This window comes from Conger conger, chromosome 2 (genome assembly GCF_963514075.1).
Source record: "Conger conger chromosome 2, fConCon1.1, whole genome shotgun sequence".
NCBI classification, from domain to species: Eukaryota; Metazoa; Chordata; class Actinopteri; order Anguilliformes; family Congridae; genus Conger; species Conger conger.
The window spans coordinates 20,194,556-20,212,765 of NC_083761.1; the positions used below are offsets into that span (position 1 = coordinate 20,194,556).

At 42.7% G+C, this 18,210-nt stretch overlaps 1 protein-coding gene across 1 annotated transcript in view; it reads right to left on the minus strand.

Annotated features, from left to right (window-relative positions):
- Nucleotides 1–18,210, minus strand: part of LOC133121501 (lysyl oxidase homolog 4-like) — a 37,426-nt gene that overhangs the window by 6,739 nt on the left and 12,477 nt on the right. Inside the window, exons 5-13 of the mRNA XM_061230704.1 lie at nt 14,004–14,042; nt 13,398–13,611; nt 12,098–12,278; nt 8,319–8,473; nt 7,679–7,846; nt 5,735–5,897; nt 5,073–5,316; nt 2,245–2,360; nt 549–685 (exon numbers count right to left, since the gene is read on the minus strand). Coding sequence (XP_061086688.1) covers nt 549–685; nt 2,245–2,360; nt 5,073–5,316; nt 5,735–5,897; nt 7,679–7,846; nt 8,319–8,473; nt 12,098–12,278; nt 13,398–13,611; nt 14,004–14,042 — 1,417 coding nt within the window. The remainder of the gene's footprint in view (nt 1–548; nt 686–2,244; nt 2,361–5,072; nt 5,317–5,734; nt 5,898–7,678; nt 7,847–8,318; nt 8,474–12,097; nt 12,279–13,397; nt 13,612–14,003; nt 14,043–18,210) is intronic.

Genomic DNA, 18,210 nt, shown 5'->3' on the forward strand with positions numbered 1-18,210 from the left:
TTCCCCATTGTCTTGCAAGTCAAAGTTGGAAGACTATGTTCACATTTATGCAATCCAGCCAGCCTCAATGAGAGAGATTTAAAAGCAGAAGCACATATCCCACTCCTTTACTGGAGTATCCGGGTAAATAAACATCCAGACAGGACAGCAGTGATGGACAAGCAAGACTTTACAAACCCTGCCTGATTCACAAAGACCTTTTGTACATGCAAATCCTTTTAGTGCCCATAAAACTAATAACATGACCAATCATGGTATTTGCTTTGCACCAATCATTGGTCATGGTATTTGCTTTGCACCAATCATTGGTTGTCATCAGGCCCCATTGTTTTCAATCACTGTCAAAACCAGTTTTGACCAGTCAAAAGATGCTCAGTCAGTAAAAGCACTATGAGCCCTATAGCTTGAACAACACACGTTCCATTCTAGGGTATGGTATCATTAGCATTGTGGCATTATCCCACTCCACCTAAGCTAATGTGTGGTGAGCATTCTGGAGCAAAATGGCTGCTGTGCTACTGTTGATTTACACGACTGCAGACGCTGACCTGGAAGAGGTAATCCCCTGGCCTGATGTCGGTGATATCGATCCACTGGCAGTCGATATCGTGCCGATAGGTATCCCAGCAGCCCACTGAGATGCCCTGGTCCCCCATGTTATAACAGGCAAAGCGTTTCTGCAGTCCTGCCCACCAGGGAAGAAAACAGTAAAGTTTTTTACGATCCATGAATTTTTTTTTTTTTAGAAATGGATGAATACACCATATGTGGGTATGCATTTGGTACGACTAGAGTACATTACAGCATCTAGCAGACATTCTTGTCCAAAATGATTAACACAGATGACATTTGACATTTACATATAATCAATTTTTACCACTGTATATTTTACTGAAGCAATCTACATCAAGCATTAAGCATTAAGCAATGTGCGGGCAGCCTAGTGAATAAGGCGCATGAGTGGGACCCAGAGGGCTGGTGATTCAAGTCCTGGTGTAGCCAAGATAAGATAGCTTTGGACCCTTGAGCAAGGCCCTTAACCTCGCATTGCTCCAGGGTTAGATGTCCCCTGCTTAATCTAATCAGCACATTTATCCCCCCCCAAAACTACTGTAATCTTACATTTCCAATTAGACTATGTTAGACATGATAATAATAAGTCCAAGGTAATGATGACACATAAATACACATAAGTTTTGCATAATTTATTATTTGTATAATTAATGATTTAATGTATTAATTGAATGTATTTGTATATTGCATATAACAGTACACTTAAACTGTTTGCCTATTGCCGGCCGGAAGCAGATGGGCTCCCCCTCTGGGGTTGGTTCTGCTCAAGGTTTCTTCCCGTTAGTCAGGGAGTTTTTCCTTGCTATTGTCGCCCTAGGCTTGCTCTGAGGGGGCCTCAAGGATGGGCTCTTTGTAAAGCAGCTTTGTGACAATCTGTTGTACGTCGCGCTGGATAAGAGCATCTGCCAAATGCCATTATTGTAATGTAATGTAATCTTGTATTGTAAGAAGCTATACAAATAAAATGTAATTGAATACATACATGTGTCTTAATACACTATAGTGATATATAATATATGGCCAACTTACAAAAGAAATGGCATAATGTGAGCTCAAGAGCTTGCGAAATCCGAGGCATAAATCTGCCCTTCACATTGATCACAATCCTTGACCCTACTTTTGTTGTTTTTTGCACGGTTAGCATGCCAATTAACTGGATAATCCAGGGCCACTGGCAGGTCATTTCCCTTTCTCTAAATTGTATATAATGTGGTAGTGCTCTTTTTAATCACATCACTTAAGAGATTTAAATAGTATCAAGCTCCATTTTGTCGAGTCTATTTAATCCTGACAAAGACCACATTGCCCTGTAATTGGGTATGGTGCATGTATAAGCTTTGATTGCAAGGGATACTGAAAAGGATGGTGATTTGAAATGCATTTGGACAATGAGCACATATTCATGGGTATTTCAAGCATTCACAGTCTGCACAAATGAACCCATCTTTGCATGTTCATCGTGGTCATCCTGGACCAAGGAGAAAATCCACCCAAGTCAAGGAATTTGTGAATGTGACCAAATTGTGTTGTAATGAGATAGAATTCTACTGCATAATACAATAATGAGAAAAGGAATTCACTGCAGACTAATATGAACTATGCAGGTGGGATTATAGGTATTTCAACCTCATCATTTTCAGGCTGACAAGCCAACCGCTGTGTATGACGTACCGTCAGGGCAGGTAGTGTCCTCCAAACAGAAGCTGGCTTTGTGTCCCTCTGCGACCTTGGTGCCATTCAGTGTCAGAAGGTCATAGTTTGTGAACACCTCAATGCTGTGGTAGTGTCTGAAGGAAACGGAGAGGAGTTGCTAGGCTTTAGCATGTGAGTAAAAACAGAGAGCCAATTAAATATCAGGAGTGCTAGCTGCCTGCATGCTATTAAAGCAGGGACCAACGCCAGGACTGACATTGATTTCACATTGATTTGCAGAAATTGCATGGTGAAAATTGTATTCAGTGTGATTTTTTAGAAACAAAAGAAATCTTGAGAAAAAAGGCAGTGAGACAACAGGCTACAGATGGTAAAATGAAACTCTAGTTAAAATAGTCCACAGTTACCTCTCGAAGCACGCATCAACAATATTTCAGAGTGCTTTCACTGAAAAACTGTGCGTGCATGTGTGTGTCTGCGTGCATTCTCTAGACCTTCTTAAGAATGCAAACGCGTTATCATAGTGCGTCACAAAGCTAAATACATTTTTCACTGCTTGACTGCAAACCCTCCACAACAACAACAACAACAACAGACATTGCAGAGAACTGCATACTTCTGCCATGTGATAAGTAAATGGTCAGGGCAAGAAGAATTTCAATTATCCTAAATTACCATCTAAATCCTCCCCCCATTACACCCACCCTGATTAGATCATGGTGAAAGGGTCCTTCTATAGAAATTACTACAGCTAGCTTGGTTAACTTTGTTTTGTGTCAGTGTTTATATTTTTCACCTTGGGACAGGGATCTAAGTATCCGCTGGCTGGCACTGTATGCTGGCACTGCGCTTGGTGGCTGGGATAGGATCCAGCCTTTCCTTTCCAGAGGCCACAATAGCACAGCCACTGCCAGTGAAGAACCTGCTCGTGTGAGAGCTTCAGGGTACACCGCAAAAAGTGACTGTCTTAAGTATTTTAGTCTTGTAATAAGAATTAAGACCTTTTTTTTGCTCTCAGGTGGAATATATTAACTTGTTTTAAGTTATGTGATGTTTGCTTTCGTATTCCATTGGCAAATCTTGAAATGAGTCTGGACTGTCTTACCTCATTGGCAATATTTTGTCTTATTCCGCAAATACGTTTTTGTTTTTTTGTTTTACAGTCTATTGACGCTTATTATGACTGCACAAGCACTGAAGTGGATTCAAGGTATGCCAGGCAGTAGAGCCCTACTTATTGACCTAGCAAAATAGTACATAGTACAAATTAGCACTGTCTTTTTCAATATTAAGGCAGTGATGTCACTGTATCCCATCCTCACAGACAGTGATGTAATTCAGGGGCACAGACATGTTACCCAGTTATGTTATTCATGTTACCCAGTCATGGGTACAGTATGGCCCCCAAATACCATCCCATATGACAGGACATTTTGCATATACCACAGCACATTACAGCTTTAGTTGTCTGAGAACTCATCTGGCCGATTAACAGTCCATACATTTATATGGGATATTCATTTTCTGTAGTTAATATGGTTTAAGATATTAAGACATTAAAATATCTAACTAAATGCAGTGTAACTGTTCTTTATACACTGTGAAAAAACACTAAATGTCTTAAGTAGAAAATACAAGCTTGTTTTAAGTAACTTGACAATTGAAATCTTCTTACATCATTGACAAATCTTGAAATGAGTCAAACTGTTTTATTTAGCAAAAATAATAGAAATACAAGTCTAAATATAGTATAGCTTTATTTGTAGTGCATTTAGGAATTGCAACACAGTTTCTCCATGAACAGGACTGTGAACTCCTGATCTAGAGTGACTTCAAGTTAGTCATTTAATTAATCATCATTTGTACAGCTGTATAATTACTGAGGCGTCTCTGAGTAATTACTTTACTAAGGGGTGAAAAAAACAGCCACCACTGTAAACCTGCGGCTATCTGCAGTAGCTATAGTTATTGGCCCAGTTCCACAACCAGCTGTTAAGGTAACCACTGTAAAATGTATTTTGTTTCACATAGATTATGAGCTTATGAACTGGGCTGTTTGTGCGTAAGTGGTGGTTTCAAGTTGTTTAATGTTGTCTTATGCAGGGCCGCTGATAGAGGGGGACAACTATGACACTATGACACTGTAGGTGGTCCCAGGACATGGGTGTAGCTATTAATTCATTAGTTAATTAGTAACAAAATATATGTGGGGGGGGGGATGGGGCAGCTCCCGATATATTTTGTCCCAGGCCTGAGACTTCATAACTGCAGCCCTGGTCTTATGCTTTAGCAATGTTAGCAAGAACTAAGGGCCAGTTTCACAGGCAACAATGAAGCCTAGTTTTATATATTTAAAATTCAGACTAGGACTAAGCTTAATCTGTGTCTGTAAAACCAGCCCTAAGTCTAGCAATTAACATGGTAATAAAGTTTGACTAGACTCCAGTTCCACACCAAACAGCTACTGTACACTGCAAAATATGGCTGTCTTAATAATCGTTTTTAGCCTTGTAATAAGACTTAAGACCTTTTTTTTTTATCAAGTAGAAAATTACTTTGTTTTAAGTTACTGTTTGCTTGACAAGTGAAACTTTCTCACTTTATTAGCAGTTTATTTGTCTCATTTAGCAAAAAAGTAATAGAATTTTTAAGTATAAATATAATACTTATTTTCAGTTTTTTTGCAGTGGACTTTACTCCATAACTCAGCACAAAGTATAATCATTACAGTTTCTTTATGGGCGGGAGAAGGGCCTTGGGGGCTGACTCCTGTACTGCCTTTAGGACTGTATTGTTAGAATGAACATGAATGTGAAAGTTCATGTTAAGAGACGGAGACGGCTCACCTGTGACACTGGTGCCAGACCCAGGACTCGCGGGTGGCGCGGGGGCGGAAGTCGGCCCTGCCCACGTTGTGGATTCGCGAGGAGAACCGGAGCAGCCGGCGGTATCCGTAGGGCCAGTTCATGCGAGCGGCGGAGGAAGACAGGCAGTTCTCCTCGTGGGCGCAGGTCAGCAGGTGCAGCGGCCGGTCCTCCAGGTAGGCCGTCTCCTGGACCAACTGAGCGTCTACTACTAGGTCGGGGGCCGCTGTTGGGGGTGGGATTGGGGGGTGAGGGGGGTTGGTAATTCAGTACTAATAAAAAACCACACTGCTTCACCGCATGACTACAGTGTGCACGCAGGGGGAAAAAAATCAGCCAGTCTTAACAATCTTAGTCTTATATGTGACTTGAAAAACTATATTACTTTTTTGCTAAATGAGACAAAATAACCACAAATGAGGTGAGAAAGTTTGACTCATTTCAAGATTCGCCAATGGGGTGAGAAAATGTCACTTGTCAAGCAAATAGTAATTTAAAACAAGCTAACATTTTCCACTTGAGAGAAAAAGTCTTATTAGAAGACTAAAAACGCTTGTTAAGACAGCCATTTGTTCAGTGCATGTCTGTGAGCTTTGCCTTGTGTGTGTGTGTGTGTGTGTGTGTGTGTGTGTATATATACTCACTTTCCACACAGCTAACTCCTGCTGCCTTGGAGCCACCCCCGCGGGGGCAGTACACATGGTCATTCCTGCGGCACTTCTGAATGGAGAGCTCTTTCCCTATGCAGTGGGTCCCACTCAGAACCACCTCACTGGCGCTGGGGTCTCCTGACCAGTACCACGTTTCCTGTGTCACAGTGTAGCATTAGCACACCTAGCAACAGCATTCAGCTTTTCACACTTGATATTATTCTAATAACAACACTGATTCCCAACATCCGGCAACACTAATACTCTTGGAGACAAACACAATGGTCTCCTTTGTAACTTAGTTTCCCACTACACAACCCAAATCATTTCATCTCCTTAGCAACTTGCTTGCGCCCAGATAAACACACCAGTAATAACTTCACACACAAAGGGGCCCCCTTAGCAATGTGAGCACCCAACAACATCAGCCAGCTTCTCTCTCTCACACACACACACACACACACACACACACACACACATACACACACACACACACACACACCATATCCACAGTGGCAAAGGTATCCACACTTAACAAAAAATACACAGCAGCTAGGACTGCTAATATGCTGCCATTATTAGTGATACACATCACATTTTTGCTCCTTCTCCCACCGAATAGAATTTATGATAATAATTTATTGTACTGTACAAGTGCCAATAACACAGAATGCTTTTCTCCATTCCAAGCAACAAAGATCTATTTTTATGTGTGTTTTCTTAAGTTTCTTGAGTTTTTTCTTCTGGAGTGGTCAAGCGTTATTTGAGAAACCTGCAATTACTTCTCCTGAGGAAACAAGGCAGCATTGAAAAACAACCATTGCAAACTGTATCCCAATGTACCCAAACATACAAACCTCATGAAAGGTTTATGAACCTCTGTAGCAGTAGTATATTTCACTCATACACCATGATATTCATTTCACAAAAAAGACAAACATGTTTTTCTGGCGTACCTTCTTTAGGAGTTCAGATTTGGCAACACAACACAAATGCCAGTGAACATGAGAAGACCTGCCAAGGGACAGTTTCGTTCAATTTACTTTGAGGTGAAAAATGCTGAGACCTTTCATTTCACATCTTTTTCTTCATGTTGTCAGCCTTTCCTGTAATGTCTTCATGACATTTCCACTCCTGTTTCTAAATCAGTCAACTTTTTTTTCCCACCCTTCCCGCTCACCACTTGAAGACTCCCATTGTATAGACATGCCTTAACACATAAACGCAGCTGGTTTATTAACCCCGCAGAGGCAGAAAAGCGAAACCTGAGGCGTGAACGCAGTGTTAAACTCAGATCTTCAAGACCTACTGGCACCTCCAAAATCCCAGCCTACCACAAACAACCGTCTTTGATTTATTCCTATGTACAGTACCGTCAGGCCCTAAACCGCAAAATTCATTAGAACAGCACGTGCTAGACTGCACGTCGTACAAAAAAAGGCAAAGATCCCATGAATAGAAAACGCATTGCATCATCATTTGCGGCTGGCTGTCACAGAGACAGACATTTCTATTTAGCAGATTAGCAAGGAGTGAAAGCATTTGAGTTTGCACACCATTACAGTTCCCAATTTAATTGCTAGACTTAGTCCTGATCCAGGAACAAGAGAGTGAGAGTGAAAGAGTGAGAGAAAAAACTTTGACCTGAGAGTACAGGAGTAAGGATTCAAATCAATTACTTTTAAGTGCAGAGCCTATCTCTCTCACTGGGTACAGGGGCAACCTATAGCCTAGTAGCTAAGGTGCTTGACTTGGACCTGAAAGGTTGATGGTTCAAGCCACAATAACATCAGTGCAGCTGTTGGGCTGTTGAGAAAGGCCCTTAACCTCACACTGTTCCAGGGGGGATTAGCCCCTGTTTAGTCGGATCAACTGTAACCATCAGTGAAATAACTGTAATAAATGATAATAATGTGATCGTATGGTGGAGGGTCTCACCTGATGTGCTTCGGAAGCAAAGCCTAAGCCCAGTTGGCGACACACCACCATGGCCTCGTTGATGCCCCAGTTCTCACTGCAGACTGCGCCCCATCGCCTGTGCCCACCCACGTCCATCAGCACCTCCACACGCCCTTCGCTTGGTGCCCTCCCCCCGGCCAGCCGCACCTGGGTCACACAGGGGTCAAAGACAGAGAAGCAAAGAGGGACAGGAAACGTCAACAAAGATTACTGACACAATTCTGTAGTTCTCAACTACACCCTGGTGTAATCTAGCTATGACCAGCTTGAAATTACCAGCTACCAGCCTTTTCAAAACATGGCTTGAGTTGGTGAAACCATGCTGGTCAAAACCATATTGAATATGGAGCTGGTCTGAACTGGTCAACCAGCTGGGATATTGTAAAGGGTTTGGTGATGTTTTGTTGAATTGAATGGTGTAATGTGTTCCCTGCTGTAAAATCCAACTATGCCCACTTGACCAGTTTGAAAATTAGTCTAGCTGGGTTTGAACTGGTCAAATAACTACCAGCTGTTTGAAAACCTAGCTTGAGGGTTTTTCTTTTTTGCTGTTTTTTCCAGTATGGTTGCTAACAGTTGGTGATGGTTTGGTGCTGTTCATGATGCACAGCAGGCTCACCGTGTTCTCCAGGCCTGTTTGGGGTACGTTGCAGCGGACAGACGCATCCTGGCTGTGTTTACAGGTCCTGAGGGGAACCTCCTGGTACTGGCACTGCATGATGGAGCGCTCCCTCCCTGTACACCGCACCGAGTTCATGTGGATGGGACCCGTCCCTGCAAACAGAGCCGAGCAATTAACGCCACATTAGCCGTGCCGTACCGATAAAACAGCCCATACTCTGAGCTGGATGTTACACACAATCCAATCCACAGTTGGCGGAAAACTGTGGGAAGCTAAGTGGTGTGTTACGAGTGTTATTTTTCTGACCAGTGGGCCATAGCACTCAAAGGCAATTTGCAGCACTTACTGTACAAAACATCCTGTGGCCCCATATGTCCTTCCACAAAATGAGTGATGCAGAATACCTTAATTTGCTCAAGGGTGCTTATAGCACAGTTCAATTCAGAATTTTGTTAGTAAAAGAGATCAAGGTCTGGTGTTTTTAATCCAGACTGGGTCAAATAAATATATATTTTTGGGATTCAATTACTTTCCTACATTTTACTGAGCTTGTCTGGTGTATTGGAATCTGGAGCACAGAAAAGTATTTGAATTCAAAACAATTACATATTTGACAAAGGTCTGGGTTTTAATCTCTGTCTCCCATAGCTGGGCCTCCCACAAACCAGCTGCTCTCATCCGCTGTTCTATAAAACAGTAACACAGACACGCATATGTGGTTTTCTGTAGAGGGTTTTGAGAAAGGTGAGATAAGTAGAGCCACAGGTCTGACCTGTGAATAGTGAGGTTGTGCATATCTCTAACCACAGCAAAGAGCAAGATGTTCTGAGACACGTTTGAGATTATAACCCATAGTTCTTTCTTTTACCCCCACAGGAAAGATAAACACTTTTTTAAGTCAAAAGGCAGATAACGGAGTTACAGAGACCACAGCAAACAGAGCGCTGTGACGGCCACCGGTTACCAGGGCAACTCAATGGCCTTGCTTCATATGAGAAGCCTTCTCGTTAAAAAAAAACATCTCAGTGTGCCCCAAGAAAGACAAATAACCAAAGCACCAAAGCTAAAAACATACATTACATTAAATTAGATTGTACATTTGATTAACTTAAATGTGCATTAGAAAAATGTATAGTAAATTAGAACACAGTGATGTATACACACAGCCAACATAATTATAGGTGCTGGGTAAAGACAACGGAAAACAGTGCACTGCTCAAATGTTGTGAATTTATTGGGCAATCGTAAAGGGCAATGTTTCAAACACAATGGTCTGTCAGCTTGTCAAAACAGCCCTTAGCTTATGGGGAGACCTGGGTGAAATATATAATTATTTTGGATTCAAATACTTTGCTACGCTTCACTGAAATTGTCTGGTGTTTTGGAACCTATGCAATAAGTCCTCTTGGTTGGCTCAATTGCACCAGGCAAGATCAATCAAGCATGGAAAAGAATTGGAATCCAGAACAATTATGCATTTGAAGCAGGTCTGCGTTTGAGTGGTCAAAACTCTGTCTATCATAGCTTATAGGGCTATATTCTCCAACAAATAGTTTTATCTAGACTAACATTCTCAAAATGTTCATGATAAAAGTAATTCTGCCGGCACTATGAAAAGCTTTGGCCAACGGGAGGAGATTCTACAGTGGAGAGCAAAATGAACTGTGAAGCCACCACGTTTCTGGATTCATTCCTCCCTGATGGGAATCTGTCCCCCAGGTGTCTCTCATTGGGGTAACACAGCATTAAGTTTAATTTACATGCTGGGCTCTACTGTATTTGGCACAAGATCTGAGAGCTCTCAGCAGCCATGAAAGTCTCCATACAGTGATCAAAACCTGACGAACCCAGCGTTCTGATGTGGAAGAAGGGCCCTTGAGCGAATTGTACCTCACGGAGGAAATTACATATAGACACAGAAACCGCTGACATATACTTGAGAATACTGTAACAGTTAAAATGGGAAGCGAGAGTATCGCTGGCCCCTGTAATTTGTGTGGCTGATGATGTGATTGAGAATCTCAACAGATGTGTATAATTTTGCTCACTTGTCTGGTGTGCGTGTGTGTGTGTGTATGTGTATGTTTGTGTGCGTGTGTGTGTGTGGATGTGGCCTTACATGTACATATGTGTGTGTTTATGCATATGTTCAACATTCTGCCCTGTCATCATTTGTTTTTTTTATCTCACCAAGGCACCTATACTGTAAATATTATAGCCAGAGATGTACACAAAACCAGCGACTTCTCCCTCTGGACCGTAAAAACTGAGACAATCCACACAGATTTCGGAAATAAACCAGACATCTAGGACCTAAAACCATAAACCAAAAACCACCTTTCAAGAGTGCTTCCAAGACAGATAATGTCTATAATCACATCTGATGCCGAAAAAGGTCTGTAGGAGCCCAACTCCATCAGAAGTGAAATGCCAGATTAGATCAAATTGTCTGAGACCTTGGAGAGACAGAACTTTAACAGAATTCTTTAAGAGAGGTCCTAGAAAAGTTTACTGTTCACGGTTACCACTATCACAAAGATATTTCCCCAAACAAATTCCACATTAGAACAAAGACACAACTGGGCCATGGTAAACCCTCAAAGAAATAAACGAGACAAGCAACATTCCAGATCAAACATTGCCACCCACCACCCCCCGCCCCAACCCTACCCCTGCCCTGGCTGTGCCCATTTAGGTGCAGAACGGCACACTAAGTCAAGCAGGAGTTTCTCAGAACAGACCGAGCTGTGAGATAAGCAAAGTCTCAAAAGTTCCTTGGACATATTTCATTACACAAATAAGTCTGGTTCCACTCCATATTTGAGGGACTTCAAAGGAGCTTGGCTTGCAAAACACAGTACAGTTCAAATGCTAACTCTGTGGCTCAGAGATGCTCATCTCTTTCTTTTAAAAATCCATCAAGCTCACCTGCCCGTAAATTCCAAATAAATGATTGAACGTGTGAGTTGCCACAAGACCAGGACCTCTTCTATGCTCTCTAAGAGCAGTGAATGCAAAGCCTTTCGTCTGTAGAGGACACTGCCGAAGCCTGCATGTTCGGTCATGGTGCCATTGCTTCAAGTGTGAAGACCAAACCTGACCACACACTTTTCTTTTGATAGGCTGTGGTGTGTTTCCTCTCACACAACTCTCAAACAATGAGCCACCCTGAAGCTCTTCATCATTCATGAATCAACATCACCATTTCGGCTCTACCGCAGACAGGAAAACAAGCATAATAGAGGCATAAAATCTGTACTTTTGGTTGCCCAATGAAATCACAACATTCAGGAGTGTACTGGTTTCCTGCATTTCTCAAAATAAATACCTTTGTCTTTACCTTGCACCTGTAATCATGCCCGGTGTGTGTACATCTCAGTATGTTATAATTACTGTATTTTAATCAAATAACTAAAAGGATAGGTTCAGTGTTTTTGAACCAAGGCCCTATTTTCGGATAATTCAGATGCAACAAAAAGGTATCAAAAAAACATTTTAAGTGATCAGTGAAATTTTGGTCTCTGCTCGCAATCGATCTGCTCTGCTTGCAATCATATAAGATTATAGAATAATCGGGTTAAATAAATAGCGAAACTATCTTTTAGCTTTTGTAAAGTACAATTTTGTATAATCTATTGCTGTTGTGCAGTGGGTGGGTTGTTCGTATTCAAAATAAAAGTGGCTTTATGTACTAAATCAAATGCATTTTACATCAATAAAGCATACCGAGTGTGAGAAACAGAGCTTTAAAGAGGAACGGTTTCTGCATCTCTCACCTTGTCCCATGTAAGCGCGGGTCAGGGCCTCCTTGGCACTTCCAAATCCAAGCTCCCGGCACACCACGGTGGCAGCATTTATGTCCCAGAGGTGGTCACATATCGTACCCCATTTCCCCTCCCGCAACACCTCCACCCGCCCCTCACCCAGGCGGGGACCTGACTTCAGCCGCACCACTGGCTGGGGGTAGACAGGGAGAGAGAGATTACATTACATTACATTATTGGCATTTGGCAGACGCTCTTATCCAGAGCGACGTACAACAAAGTGCATATCCATAACCAGGGATAAGTTTGCTGAAAGACCCTAGAGGGAAGTACAATTTCAACTGCTACCTGTACAACAAAGATAAGGACGAGGGCCAATTTTTTTTTTTTTTTTTTTAACAAGAAACAAACAAACAGAGCAAAAGTGACCAAAGTTAACTATCAAAACACTGCTTACCTAGCCAACTAAAAAATACCGATACACAAAGCAAGTCACAGAGACAACAATTAAGGTTCACAGGGAGGTAGGGAGGGATGGGGAGAGGTGCTGCTTGAAGAGGTGTGTCTTCAGCTTGCGTTTGAAGGTGGGGAGAGATTCTACAGTTCTGACCTCAACGGGGAGTTCGTTCCACCACCGTGGAGCCAGAACAGACAGCAGTCGTGAGCGTGAGGTGGAGGTTCGGAGAGGGGGAGGTGCCAAGCGGCCTGTGGAGGCTGAACGAAGAGGTCTGGCAGGGGTGTAGGGTCTGATGATTTTTTGTAGATAAGCTGGGGAAGACCCCTTAACTGCTTGGAAGGCTAGCACCAATGTTTTGAATTTGATGCGAGCCATGACAGGCAGCCAGTGGAGGGTAGTAAGCAGGGGGGTGAGATAAACTATATTTTAAACGCTTATTAAATGAGAACGCTTTCATGGGAAACTATTATAAAACTATTAATAAACCAGTAATAAAACCTCATATGCAGTATGAGTCGTCAACACTTAGGTCAATCCCAAACCTACATGAGGCAATTAAAAAAGCCAGACGCCAGACTCCAAAGCAAAATGGTCACTGATTAGTTGAAAGGTCACTGGTAACACACTCCACAACCCTGCTGAAAAAAACAGGTAGGATTTGCTAGGTCTTGGAACAGGTGGTAGCTGGTTGACTAGTACATACCCAGCAAGAACAGCTTATGACCAGCTTGACCAGCACAGTTTTCAAGCTGATCAACCTCACATAGCTGGATTTTATAGCAAGGAATAGCTTCAACATGGGGAAAGTACACAAACATTTTTTTTACTTAGAATCATTAGAGGGGCACCCGTCACCTGCACAACGTAGGGTGCCTGAGGTCTCCCGGGGGACAGTTTGGAGAACTGCTGGCCAGGGACACAGCGGGCCACAGCGTGCATGCCACCGATGCAGGGCCTGTCGTTGCGAGCGATGGAGAGCTGGCCGGGGCAGTCGGACAGGCTGAGCTCCATGCCCACGCACTGCACCTTCTCCACCCAGTAGCCCTTCTTACTGGCCATGGTGCTGAGTCTGAAAGAGAAAAAGACCACAATATGTACAGTACCTCCTGCAAACCAACCAAACCACATATCACACTTTATTACACCTATTCATACCCTCAGTATGCACAAGACCTCTCATACTGTGGTTGTCAGGTACGTCTAAATTGTTTTATATATATTGTGGATGTAAAAATGTCTGCCTCATCAATGTACTGCTTCCTGTTCTATATCTGTGGACCAATACATGATTATGATAAAACACATATAGTATACATTTTGTATTTGCTAGAGTGTGTATTAGAGAGCATTAAATAAATAAATGCTGAATACTTGTTTGGGAAAATCTGTGCTAAATCATGATTTTCATGAGAATGACACATCTTTGAGCACATCTTTTTCTGCACAGAAAAGACACCATACCTGGTTGATGGATCTGCCATCTTTGTATTCCACATTTTCCTGTAAGATAAACCAAACGGGAGGCAATAAGTAATCATCCTGAGAGGTCAATGTGTCATCACTATCCCATTTAACAAACCACAATGATGTGTCATCACATCTCCATTTGTTACCAGAGGCACCCATATCAATCAGATGAGTTTATTACCTGGCTACAACAGCAAACCTATCAGAGCTGACTGCAGCCACCAGAACTTGAATGAACTTGCTGTTTTCCCACCGGCTGTGATCTCCAGTCAGAACCAATCACTGCTTATACTGTATTGGTGCATCCGGTCCACCAGAATCAGGGCATCCTGCACCATCAGACCTCTGCTTGATTCACTTGTACAGTGACTGGTGAGTAAACACGCTATAAATACCAGAGACAAAACAAGCAAATGGGGGCCGTGTGGCTTTGTGGTGGAAGACCGGTTGCCGGTTGCTAGGAGGCCTCAATGTTCCCGTTGTTAGGGCCCAGCCAGCTCACTCACCCTCCTTATTCCCATTCGGATATTTCTGTCCCCTCAAAGGGCCGTCTCGTCTGAATGAAGGCAGCCATGGAGACACCGTTATGGGGAGATCCCACAAAAAGCATATTTGTAAATGTGTACATGTGGAGTGACTGTGGTCTTGCCTTGCAAGGTCATATGTAAAAGAGTTGCGAGTGGTTTGGGGGAGGGAGCACACCAAAGACATCAAAACATATTTAGTGCCGTTTTTGCTTTACTGTTCTTACATAAACAGCCGTATACTTTCCAGAGAATTAGTGATATATTTCACTATCTGGTATGAATTCAGTTAAATATCACATTCTATAGAAATAAATCTGAAACCACAGGACATAGTACGGAATGTCATTTAGTTTCTAATAATTTGCAAATTGCTTGATACATTGATACAAATGACCCACGCTTAGGAACACAGCACTATTTCCAAGAGTAAATAAATCTGAATTTCCAAATTATACCCCCCCCCCTCCAAATGCATCACTGGTGCTGAATTTGGACAGGGTTGGGAAAAGTGGAAAATCACATTGAAGTCTGGCACACAGCTCTCCTGGGACTAGGAATAAATCCCCTCCTCTCCTCAGTCCTCAGCCACTGGAACAGCTTAAAATAAAGAAATATGTTGACTCACAACGCTGGAATTCCACACTCCTGGGCATAGGACATGAGTTACGGATGGGCACTGGCTCCTCTGTCTATGGCTCATTCCCTGCACCCCCCCTCCTCCAAAATTCATGACCCACAGAGTTCCTTGGCTCATAAGCAAGGCCAAGTGGGCGCTAACCCGGGCACGACAGCCTGTGGAGTTCATAACATGTTCAAAAACATGTTCAAAAACATAACACCTTGTGGGGGCATAGACTGAGTTCAATGAGGCATTCAGTCCCAAACCCCTCTTCTTACGGCACTTGCAGAAACAAAACACGTGTCCGTACATGTCTCCGAACAAAAACCACAGCCACAGCAAAGCCTTGCCTGGTGCTCCAGTCATACTGAGGGCCAGCAGGGGCACCCTGTCTCTCACTGGGAAAACCTACCCTGTCTGGGGATTCAGGGAGAAGGGAGGTGAGGGAGGAGAGATGGGAGGAGGAGAGAGGACAGGAGAAATGCAATTACTGCGCTGGGCCGAAGGCAGACGTGGTTTACTCAGGGCAGGTGGCCTGGTTTCCTAATTCTCCCTCAGAAGGGTGTGTGAGCACACATTGTACCAGCCCCAGAGCCCACAGGTTTGCGTGTAGAGGTTTTGTGTGTTATTTTTTTATGTTATTTCTTCTTTCTGAGAGGGCTCACGTTTGGACACTCCCAAAATGAATACTGCCTCCAGACGTGTATCCCACTATTTTGGGTGTTTCAATGTTTGTAGGTATGCCCGGCTTGTAAGCAGACCAGTAAAATTTACACATTTAACATAAACAATTTTCCCCCATAATAGATTGCAAATACAGTAAGATACAAGACTGTACATTGCATGTATACAATGTGTATGTAATTATTTAACTTATATATCATCATCATTCCATCTTTTTTCTACATTATAGCAATGGAGCAGCTTTGAGATGTAAATCAAATGTATGTAAAACAGACAATGTATTATTTAATTAAGGAGACCTCTGGCACAGCATTTCATTAATCAAATAGGCCCTAGTCCTTATCTTTGTTGTACTGTTAGCACTTCAAATTGTGCTCCTCTCTAGGGTCTTTCACGCAGTTGTTCCTGGTGATGGGTATGCACTTTGCACTTTGTTGTACATCGCTCTGGATAAGAGCGTCTGCCAAAATAATTTCTTCCCATCTGGAGGGTTTGCCCACGCTTGTGAAACATGCGTTTAGGTCTACAGAGGAGCACTCAGTTCATAACAGTGTCATAACAGTAGGCGGCCTGTAGCTTAGCGGTTAGGTTAAATGACCGGGACCCGCTCGGTGGTTCGATCCCCGGTGTAGCCACAATAAGATCCACGCAGCTGTTGGGCCCTTGAGCAAGGTGCTTAACCCTGCATTGCTTGAGGAGAGGATTGTCTCCTGCTTAGTCTAATCGACTGTACGTCGCACTGGATAAGAGCGTCTGCTAAATGGCAATAATGTAATGTAATGTGGGTCTACGTTGACATGCAAGGTGTCGTTTTCTGCTTCTGGGGGTGAGGGAGGTCGGGGAGATGGATTGTGCGAGAGCGTGCAAGAGAGAGAGGCTCCAGGAAAGAATGCCTCAGGCACTGTGGTCCATTAGACACTAAGTTTAGCCGTTCCTCCGCACAGTGGTGACTCGCCATGTAAAACCGCCTGGATGTGTCTGCCATGTGGTTCGGCAGTAGCATGTTACTGCACATACCAGACAGTAAAGTACGCTTCATCTGAGGAGCTTTACCATTTCAAAAAAACTGCTATGGAAAGAAAAAACAATTCATGTCTGTAGCAGCATGTAGACGCCCAGAAACATGTACCAATTAGTATGACTAGAGAGACTCTACTTTCCTTTTTCAGCCCAGGCCTGGGATTTCTCCTCTTTATATTTATTAGAACTTAACATGATCAATTGCTTTCCTCTGCCTAAATAGGGAACCAAGGCTAACTTTCTGATATTTACAGTATGACATTGTATGACAATATTACACAAGCTATTGCATAACACTTCATCTTTGGAATTTAAATTAAATGAATAGGTAGCTGAGCACAAAACTTATATATTCTTAGAAAAGTATTGGCATTTACCTTAACGTTTTGCTAATCATCAGCACAATGTACTGTAATAATGTGTGTATTTCTATTTACTGTAAATGAACCCAAGGCACTGCAATTGGCAGTGGACTCCAGGAGCACAGCAGGATATTAGCACTTTCCTATTAGCTGATCTATAAATTTTCCCCAGCCAAACAGTTGCACCTGCTTTTCACAAAACAAAATGGTTCCTTTAATCTAGACTTAATTGGAAACAGCTTACATCCTGCAAGCTATGGCACAGCAAGCCCTCAGCATTATATTGCCAGGAAAGCCATTTTGAGCATGGCTTAGAAGCAGCCGCGTGTGTACCATAACTATACATACAGTGGCAAAAGGTGTATAGTTGTGTCGAAAATGCACTGGAAAAACTAACCACTGTAGACCTGGACTATTTAGACTATGTAATGGCCCATATTGTTTCGTTTTTACAAACCCACTGAGGAGAGAGATGCAATTGAAGCGTAGTGTTTAACTAAACAGAAGATGGATGACACATATGTAGGCAGTGATGAATTTGAATTTGAGGTGAATTTGAAAGGCTGTGCCCAATGCTTGTTTTCAGCGGCTAGACACAGAAATCCTGAAATATGTTTTTGTTACAATAGTCCTTCCTCTCCAGCTCTTGCTTCCTCACCTGCCACTGTAATTAGGCCTTGAAGCCTAACCCCACAATTCTATAAGACAACAAATGAAAGAGCGGCCATGCCAGTTTGACAACCAAACTGCTTTGGTGACAACAACAGATCCACTTTTGCTTCTGCTGCTGCAAGCTCTCACTTCATTTTGAAGTGAAGGCAGTTGATCCATGTTTAAATAGCTACACTCAGCAGACCAGGCTAATAATATCATCAGGCTACAAGGGAACTCCCCAGCTCTTTGTTAGTCGAAAGTACTTTAATGACCAGTCAGTCAGGGTGAGCATTTAGAAATTATCCAAGAGACATCAACATCACTTCCAGGAACAG